Here is a 10,641-nt window from a genome sequence, read left to right as displayed (position 1 = left end):
ACGGGTTAAAGATTAAAAAAAAAGCCCTTGAATTGAATTATTTACTTGAAAACTCTTAATTTAATTTGAGATAGCCCCTTCTATTTATTTGTTTTCTATTTATTTTCTCTTATATTATTCTTTATGTTGATTTGTAAGATATAAGCTCCTAGGTTTTGTTTATATGCGACACGAGGCAAAAGCTCTGTTTTTTGAGGTGTTTTTTTGATTCTGCTTTGTTTGTTTGTATATCTGTATTCTGAAAGAATGAACAATAATTAAAAAAAAAATCTTCTTCTTCTTTGACATGTTGCTGCAGTTGACATAATGTTGCATTACTGCCTCCTTCTGCATATGATCCTCTTCTATCTCTTTTTTTATTTTTTTATTTAAAAGACATATAATTTGTCCAGTAGAAGAAGAAGCCTTTTGGATGAAAGGCAAAAACGTCTTAAAGAATTTCAAGCAAGTCCAGTTGCCTTTGCTTATCACAGAGAACTACCATGGCCTGGATGACCGAGAACCTCCACAGACAATCAATCCAGTATCTCTCATAAAACCACATATGCATTTTCTGCCTTCCACATTGTCTCCACACTCTAATATACTTTTTACACTGACCTCTACTTGTTCTGTTTTCTGTAATTGACAGATCATAACTTGTCTCTGCTGTGTATTATCTGCATGTGCCTATTTCCCTATAGACATCTTGCCATACCCAGGCTACTTTATTTTGGATTTAATACTACTTTAATACTGTTGTCACCGTTGATTTATTTTTCTCCACAACATCCTTTTCCCCTCTGAATGTGAAGGTTTGACTTTTAACACTTTTTTGATCACTTCTTTTGCCAATTTGTATGCTTTTCATTTCCAGGGACACCTGAATGTGCTGGGACCCACATGTTTGTGATATGTATCTCTCAACTGACTATTTCTGAACCGTTGAACAAGAGTTTAAAAAGCAGCTCATGATGACCCGTCTTAATGCTTATTGTGTATTTTGGTTGATCTACCCTTTCAGCTCATTCAACATAAGCATTGCAAACAGATTAACAGCCTACAAGCATGTACAATAAATGAAACTCCCATTTCTATCCAAATTGCAGTGCAACTTTTAGAATCCCTTTAGGCTACAGTTGATATGTACACCTAATAATCAAAATCTCATCAAAATCCTAACAAGTAAACAATTCCAGTGAAATGTGACCCCCATCATCATCAGCTTCGTCAACTTGTGTGTGTGTGTGTGTGTGTGTGTGTGTGTGTGTGTGTGTGTGTGTGTGTGTGTGTGTGTGTGTGTGTGTGTAGATCCTAGTCGCCTGAGGGTCAAAGCTCCTCCTCAGCCTCTCACTGCGCCTCTGAATGTAGGAAAGTTGACATGCCAGGACAATAGATTTGTAAGACAAATCACATCTGCTATCAAGTAGTTGCACAAAAAGCACGCTGCCTGCAGGCACTTTTACATGAATATGAGACAAAATTACAGTTTGTGTGTTGGAAGACTGTTGATGTTTGCATACCTCAACACTGTGCCCTGTGTGTGTGTGTGTGCGTGTGTGTGTGTGTGTGTGTGTGTGTGTGTGTACCTGGATTGAGCAGGTGTCGAGATGCGGAGGGCAAATGAGGCAGCAGGAGGGACTGGCTGCTGCGACGCACGGCCATTTAATTGCATTCACGTGCACGCGCGTACACTTTCACTCCGGCTCACACATAAAGGAGAGCAAACAGTTGAAGCCTTTCGAGACCAAACGGCAAATATGACAAGTATGCGGGAAGCTGCGCTCCATCCAAGAGGAGGCCGTTGCGCGATTTTACGCACGATGGCACGTCCGAGCACATCCAAAAAGACGCCGAGCCTTCCTGAGTTTATCCTGCTCATATCAGTGATGTTGCTCGTGCCGGCCCAGCCAGCATCAGCTCATCCTCAGTGCCTGGACTTTGAGCCACCTTTCAAACCTTCATGGCACCTGGAGTTTTGCACTCAGTACGAGCAGTTTGGCTGCTGCGATCAGAAAACGGACAACATGATCGCGGAACGATACTGGGACGTTATTGACCAGTTGGAAGCGGCGGGTCATGAGCTCTGTGCAGACATGTTGAAGGAAATCATGTGCCAGGTAAATACATGTTCTTCTTTAAAGGTTCGGCTGTGCGCTTAAGATGATGCTACTGTGACGCATGGGTGTAAGGTTTTCTGGCTAAAGTTATTACACAGAATAAACACATTGCTCAGCGCGATAAACAGTTGACAACTCTCCATCAACTTTTGAATTAGTTTCAGTTGTATCCAATTAAAGCCATCATTTAAAGTTATGCAACAATTGTAAAGAAATCCAAGCTTAGGCATCATTTAACCTTTATTTCATTTTCACAGTAGCCTACTTCTGTTAATCCAACTTTTAATTAACATTTAAGAACTCCAGAGAAGGAGATATTTTGATAGCAATGAATTGAAAGACCTATAATGTGTTCTATAAAATTAACATTTCACAAAACTTTGTACTTTAATGAAGGTAACTTTAATAAGTGCTCCAATACAGAGTGTTGAGAATATTTTTTAAAGTGGGATAGGCTTAAATTCCCATTTACCAACACTTATAGTGTGGAAGGTCTGAGCAACAACTCGACATTAGATGATTATAGCAGTGGCGTGCATAGCGGAGGGGAGGGGGGGCTGAGTACTGAAATGCCCTTTGATAACAAGAATGTCTGTCACTTTTAAGCTTCAGCTCTGATCTAATGGCAGACTTGGGACGGTCAGCTCCCTGTAGTCAGCCAAAGTCTCCCTTTAATTTTCCCCTTCTGCCCCCTCAGTGCCCTGAAATGCCTCTGTGATAATCAGTACTCTCTACTGTAGTGTCTCATGTTTGCCCCATCCAGGAGTGCTCTCCATATGCCGCCCACCTCTATGATGCCGAGGACCCGTACACACCCGTCAGAGAGCTACCTGGCCTTTGCTTCGGCTACTGCTCTGAGTTTCATGAAAAATGTCGCCATGTGGTGAAATATTTAACTGGGAACAAGCTGCTGTGGAACACATCCGGGCGAGATGTGTCCACGTTCTGCAGCATGGTCGACCTGTCCGACCAGGACTACTGCTACCCCAACGTTTTGAAGAGCCCTGACCTGAACAGCAACCTGGGGCAGGTGGCGGAGGACCCCCAAGGGTGTCTCCAGGTGTGCCTCACAGAGGTGGCCAACAACCTCAGGAACCCCGTGTTGATGCTACACAGCGGCGACGGCACACATCGCATGTTCGTCGCCGAGCAGGTGGGCTTTGTGTGGGTTTACCTGCGCGACGGCAGCCGGCTGGAGCAGCCCTTCCTGGACATGAGCGGGGAGGTGATGACCACGCCCTGGCTGGGGGATGAGAGGGGCTTCCTGGGCATGGCCTTCCACCCCAAGTACCGGGACAACGGACGCTTCTTCATCTACTACTCCATCCAGGTCAACAGCGAGCTGGAGAAAGTTAGAGTCAGTGAGATGAAGGTGTCCGCCCACGATATGAACGTGGCTGATCTTTACTCAGAGAGGTACCGGAGGAAACGGTTCCCTTTTGCTCTTTTTATTGCACCAAAGTTTGGCTCATGATGTAAAGTTCTGCACCTACTGAAATTACCCTGTCGTTTGAAAAGACATTTAGGACTATACCTTTCATAAACACGTTGTGAGCTTCATACAGTGAATCAGTTCAGGGTCGGCCCAAGCTTTTCCAGGGCCCTGAGCGTCATTTACATTATTTTTCTTAGTTTATTACACTCAACTTTGCAATGTGCAACACTTAAAAAGTACAAAAAAAACCCATAAGATACTATGAATTAAATACACAGTCCCTGATTTTGTTATAGCCCCCCCCAAAAAAATCGGAAATCGGTAGTTGATTATAATCCCCAAAACGCCCATATTCAAAATAGGGTATACAGTATAATGTATACTGTATGTATACTATGTCCCCGAAATCCCATATTGGCACCATTACCCATTTTTGGGTATATAAACTTATTTGCTAAATATCACTCGTCTGTGCGGCAAACATGAAGCTACTGCCAGTGGTGGGTTAGCCTAGCTTAGCATAAAGACTAAAAACAGGGGGAAACAGTTAGCCTGGCTCTCCCCAAAAGTGACAAAATTAGCTGATCAGCACCACTAAAGCTCACTAATTAACATGCTACATCTCTTTTGTTTAATCCATACACATATGGAAGTTTAAAAATGGCTAGTTCTAGTTGTACTGAGATTATTTGCCAGGCAACCAGAGAAGAAGTCACTGCCTCTAGGCCAAGGAAAAGCCTGTAAAACCAAACCTTGTCATTTTTACCAGTAATAAAATAGACAATAACTATGGCATATGTTATGAGTCAAGGAGAGGTAAAGCCCGGATGAATCGTGACCTAATGGCATACTCAAAAATCATGTCCACTAGCTATTTATCTCTGAACAACACCTTTACCTTTAACATCCTTTTTACATTCAGGGCTATTCTAGAGATCGAGGAGCCAGCCGCAAACCACAATGGAGGCCAGCTGCTGTTTGGTCTCGATGGATATCTGTACATCTTCACTGGAGATGGTGGAAAAGCTGGAGATCCGTTTGGGAAGTATGGCAACGCACAAAACAAGTAAGGTGCTTCAGGTTTCTTCAAGTGTGAGGACAGTCTCTCAGCTGTTGCTAAATCCTACTTTTTCCTACCCAGAAGCGCTCTGTTGGGGAAAGTTCTCCGCATTGATGTAGATGTAAGGGACTCCACAGGGAAGCAGTACAGGATCCCCGCTGATAACCCATTCCTCCATGAACAAGATGCCCGGCCAGAGGTGTACGCATATGGGGTCAGAAACATGTGGCGATGCTCCGTGGACCGCGGGGACCCGGTCAGCCGATACGGCAGGGGCAGGATATTCTGTGGAGACGTGGGCCAAAACCGCTATGAGGAAATTGACATTATTGTGAAAGGAGGAAACTACGGATGGAGAGCCAAAGAGGGCTTTGAGTGCTATGATGTAAAAATGTGCCACAATTCCACCTTGAGTGAGTTTTTTTTCCTGTTCGTGTGAAACTAAAAATCGAGAGCTATTTTTGGTCTCATCTGATACTATCACCACCTGTTATCTCCGCCATAGTTTCAATCTAATTTTGATGGCTGAGATTTGAGTTAATTCATCTTTCTCTGCCAACGACAGATGACATCCTCCCTGTATTTGCATACAGCCATCATGTTGGGAAGTCTGTGACAGGGGGATATGTGTACAGAGGATGTGAATCCCCCAATCTGAACGGCCTGTACATATTTGGAGACTTTATGAGTGGGTAAGGTTGTGTTGATCTCAGCCAGATAGTTTACTCCAACTGTTGTGGGAAAAAAAAGAGTGAAGGAACAGCATGTTTGCTTAGCTTTAGTGCATTTGTGAATGCATTAAAGTCACAACACCTGAGTCCCCAGGCTCAAATTTCTATTTTATTTACAATTTGAATTGGGTTCTAGCATCTCTATTGATCCCCTGATATTTAACCACACCATAAATATTTTGTATGTCCTAATAACTTGATTCCATACATTCATACCCAGTTTGACAAAATGTGAACAAACTTAAAAAGCATTTGATTTCACAAACAATCAGGATCATCCCAGGGTATCAGGCCAACTCTGACCTGCTATATTTAATTTAAAAGAACAATTCGAGTTTTTAGTGAAATCGTCACGTTTGCTTTTGTGCTGAGGGTAAGCTATGAAGATGGATACCACTTTCGTTTGTACTCTAAATATGAAGTTGGAGCCAGCTTAGCATAAAGGTTCTATTCAGGAAAAGAAAAGGGCTAAAGGCAAGGCTTGTAATTTACACACTTGTATATTTAATCCATACAAAAAAGTGTAAAAAATCAATGCATAGTTTTACAGGGACTGCTAGACTGTTTGAAATAGTCTGGTAACCCCCCGTAAAACCTCGACCTATTGTCTATACACTGTTTTTTGTAAAAAACACATGAGAAAAAGCTGTTTCCTACTGTTTCCAGTCTGTGGTTGGCTGGCTGCAGCTTCATATTTAGAATAAAGTAAAGTGGTATCAAGCTTCTCATCTAAATCTCAGCAAGAAGGGGAATAGGCATATTTACGAATAGGCCTATTAAACTATGCCTTTAATATTTGAAGTGAAGGAGTTTCCTCTTTCTTCTTCTATAGTAAAAGTGTTTTTAGTTTGGGTTGTTGTGGCGATTTCTAGTTTCCAAAAATTGTCTACAGTCGTTTTCAGTGGCTTCATCTTAAGGAGAATAAAATTCAGAGATTAACTGTTAGTTCCTGTCTTAAAGTGCTCATATTATGCTTTTTGGCGTTCCCCCCTTTAATTTATTGTGTTATATATCTTTTTTTGTGCATGTTATAGGTTTACAAAGAAAAAAGCCCAAAGCCCCCCCCAAAGGGACTTACCATCTCCAACAGAAAACACTGTTCACCAACTGCTCCAAACAGCTCTATTGTAGTCCAGCCTTTACTTCAGAGACAAACGTGGTCACTTTGTAACACACGTTATAATGCTCGCCTAGCTGCTAGCGTGGCACGCCCTCATACTCTGCTTCTGACTGGCTAGTAGTCCTTACCTAGGTACTGTCAGGGCACGCCCTCATACTCTGCTTCTGACTGGCTAGTAGTCCTTACCTAGGTACTGTCAAGGCACGCCCTCATACTCTGCTTCTGACTGGCTAGTAGTCCTTACCTAGGTACTGTCAGGGCACGCCCTCATACTCTGCTTCTGACTGGCTAGTAGTCCTTACCTAGGTACTGTCAGGGCACGCCCTCATACACTGCTTCTGACTGGCTAGTAGTCCTTACCTAGCTACTGCGCATGTGCGACTCCCCACAAAGATAGAACAGAAGTGTGATGCCTCACTCTGTAGCTAAAACAGAGAGCTCAACACACAGGGTGAAAAGAGGAGCTGCAGCAATGTGCAGTACAACAAAAATATGGTGTTTTTTGAAAATTAAACCATGTAAACCTATTCTGGTATAACCTCTAAATACAATTATGAACCTTAAAATGTGATAAACCCATGTTAGTAGGTTATAACAATGGAAATGAATCCTGTTCAATCTTGCAGGCGAATCATGGCGTTAGAGGAAGATAAGACAACAGGAAGCTGGAAGGAGAGGAGTGTGTGCATGGGTGAAACCAAGACGTGCTCATTTCCCGGACTCATCAACCATCACCACAAGTTCATCATCTCGTTTGCTGAAGATGAAGCAGGTAACATTCATCCTCACCGCGTTTAGGTATGTGCCAATTTCACAGTACTCATGCGCTGTTATCTGTGCTTATTTTTTATTTTTTTAGGGGAACTACATTTTTTAGCCACTGCATACCCCAGTACCATGTCTCCTTTTGGAACTGTTTTCAAGTTCATGGACCCCTCCAGGTGTAGTATCAGACACAGCTTACATTAAACCATTTAATCACCATTTACGTGTTATTAGATTTGGGAAAACAACATTCACATCATCTATTATACATGATGTTGTAATTTTGTTTTCTGTAGGCTGTGCAATGGCTGACAATGTGTGCATTAAATTAAAGGCTTTTCCAGTGAGGTCTTTGGTGAAGTCCAAGAACCCAAAATTTGTCTGAATTTGTCACATAAATCCCATGATTTCATTTAAATCATTTAATCTACGAAACATTAGTCATTTTGTAAGTTTTGGGCAAGCGTAATGATTCATTTGGTGCTAGATTTTATTTTTAATAAATCCATACTTATACTTTTATACTAAATGCATTTCAATTTCTTTTTTATTCTCACAATGACAAATTCAAGGTATGTGAAAAATGCTCCACAGCACACAGACAAAAACTCTCATGAACATTCTGTATTGACAAGAGTAACATATGCCTTTCTTCTTTTTTAAATGTGCAAAATTGTCTATTATGTTTTGTGCTGAGACTAACAAGAGCCATTTATTAACCGAACATTACCCAATTGAACTTCTGCAGGAGAGCCCCTCCAGGGAAATGTAAGCAGAAGCCTCTGTCTGTCAAAGTGAGGGGGAAAAAGATTCCTTTTGTTCCCAGGGAACGTAAGTCACCTCAGTTTACCGTTTGCATTTCCGTGGTGTGTTCATACCAGAGAAGCTATTTGACATGAAAACTATCTGACAAAGTGGAGTCTCGGAAATTGTACCATAAACTGAAATATATCCATGGTGTTTTTCTTTTTAGAGTAGAAAATAGTTTGGGTATAATTAAGGTAAGTAAGTAAGTAAGTAATTTATTTGATATAGCACCTTTCACAGACAGAGTCACAAAGTGCTTCACACAAAAGACATTTGATTAAAAAACATTAAAATCCAAAACAGAAAATAAACAAACAACAATAAATGCAGTTTGAGTGAGGGTTCAAAAAAAAACAAAATTACTAACATGAGACAAAAGCCATTTGGAACAAGTATGTTTTCAAATGCTTTCTAAAAGCGTCAACCGAGATTGCAGAACGTAAGTTAACAGGAAGAGCGTTCCACAAGGTCGGAGCTACCACTTCGAAAGAACGGTCACCTTTACTCTTTAAACGAGTGCGAGGGACCACCAGTAGTCCCTGGTCAGAGGACCTGAGTGACCTGGTAGTGATGTACGGCTGGAGCAGGTCAGAGATATAAACAGGCGCCTGACCATGCAATGCTTTATATGTCAGAACTAGAACCTTAAATTGGATCCTGAACTTTATTGGAAGCCAATGTAACATGGATAACACAGGAGTGATGTGTGACATTCTGTTGGACCTGGTCAACAGCCTAGCAGCAGAATTTTGCACTAGTTGCAGACCTTCCTGGGATGACTTGCTAAGACAGGTGAAAATAGAGTTACAGTAATCAAGTCGTGATGAAACAAAACCATGAATGATCATCTCAAGTTCCCCTTGTGATACCATGGTCCTGAGTTTAGCAATGTTTCTCAGTTGGAAGAAACATGTACGGGACAGAGACCTGACATGTTGTTCAAGAAACATATTCTGATCAAATATAACACCAAGGTTTCTAAGATTGGACTGTACCACTGAAGAAAGGGACCCCAGAAGATGAATAACTTTGGCATTCTGTAGTATCCGGAGCGACAATGACTTCGGTCTTAGCCTCATTAGGTGCACTAAATATAAACAACACACACACACACAGCATATAATCAAGTGAATTCAACTTATGTTAGAGGTTAGTGTAAGAAGACATATGTTCTGGCAAGCCAACAAATCGCCTACATTCACTGTTTACTGGTGTTCTTGTCCTCAGCAGAACTTGTTTTTTCTCTCCCCAATTCATGTGTACATGCTGCCAAATTGTATAACACATTGAGGTCATATATAAAACTAGAAAAAGCAGTCTCCCATATTACATCAAACATACTTAAAATAGAAAGAGACAAAAGCGGAAAGCATTTCAAACATTCAGGTCTGTTTTTTTTGGAGCCATATATTGAATCCAAGCTTATACAATGCAACATATATGTGGAGTTGAGTAAAACTTTGAAAATGGATACTTACTGACTGATCTGGGCCATTTCAGGGACTGTGCTGGACACAAATGAAAAACCTACGAGACCACCACCAAGAAAATTCAAACTCACCACCAAACCAACGACGACGAGGAGCCGTCTCAAACCTACGACGACTGCAGCCAGCGCGACAACCACCACGACCAGCGCTGCTCCGAAGCCCAAATGGAAATCACTTGGTAAGAAAGCTGGGAGGACGAATAAGTTGCAAACATGGAAGAAAAACAAAGGGCCGAACAAGCAGCCAGCTAATGCACAGACGAGGAAGAACACTTTGAGACAGAAATCCAAGGCACAATCAAAAAAGACCACGGCGGTGAAGCCTTTCAAAGGCAAAGTAAAGCCAAAGACCAATCAAACGTCCATAGCTGATTTCAAACGGAACGCTCCAAAGAAACCCAACAGCCTGAAAGACAACACAATCCACACAAGGAAGATCCCCCCAAGGAAAGCTGCGCAGAAGCCAATCGGACACAAGAAAAACAGCATCAAGTTGAAAGAATCTGCAAAGCAATATCATGCCTTCATGAACAAAACTCAGACAAACCAGAATGTGAAAACAAACAGAACCATGCAAAACTAACTTAAAGGAACACGCCGACTTATTGGGACTTTGTCTTATTCAGCGTATCCCCCAGAGTTAGATAAGTCCATACATACCCTTCTCATTTCCGTGCGTGTTGTAACTCTGACGCCCCCACCGCTAGCCTAGCTTAGCACAGATCCTGGAGGTAACCGGCTCCATCTAGCCTACTGCTCCCAATAAGTGACAAAATAATACCAACATTTTCCTATTTACATGTTGTGATTTGTATAGTAACAGCGTGTACAAATAACAAGGTCACATGAGACACAGCCGTCTTCTAACTGTATACATACTGGGAACTATATTCTCAGAAGGCGAAGCACTTGGGCGGAGTGATTTTGCTCGCAGCAACTGAGAAGCCCCACAAGAGCAGAGAGTAACAACAGTGCTTTTCAGGTGTTGGGCTAATCACTCCGCCCAAGTTGCAGAAGTAGCAGTGCTTCGCCCTTCTGAGAATATAGTTCCCAGTATGTATACGGTTAGAAGATGGCTGTGTCTCATGTGACCTTTTTGTACACCTTGTTACTATACAAATCACAACATGTGAAT

General features: G+C 41.8%; 1 protein-coding gene across 1 annotated transcript; it reads left to right on the top strand.

Annotated features, from left to right (window-relative positions):
- Positions 1–1,802: 1,802 nt before the first annotated feature.
- On the top strand, positions 1,803–10,107 carry hhipl2 (HHIP-like 2). The gene is made up of 9 exons (XM_028565169.1): positions 1,803–2,099; positions 2,863–3,515; positions 4,457–4,600; positions 4,676–5,007; positions 5,160–5,286; positions 7,072–7,217; positions 7,305–7,386; positions 7,959–8,041; positions 9,518–10,107. Exons 1-9 carry the CDS (start codon positions 1,803–1,805, stop codon positions 10,087–10,089), a joined length of 2,436 nt encoding a protein of 811 aa, XP_028420970.1. The 3' UTR covers positions 10,090–10,107.
- The last annotated feature ends 534 nt before the right edge of the window (positions 10,108–10,641 follow it).

Source organism: Perca flavescens, chromosome 20 (genome assembly GCF_004354835.1).
Source record: "Perca flavescens isolate YP-PL-M2 chromosome 20, PFLA_1.0, whole genome shotgun sequence".
Lineage (NCBI taxonomy): Eukaryota > Metazoa > Chordata > Actinopteri > Perciformes > Percidae > Perca > Perca flavescens.
This window is presented reverse-complemented; position numbering and strand designations above follow the sequence as displayed.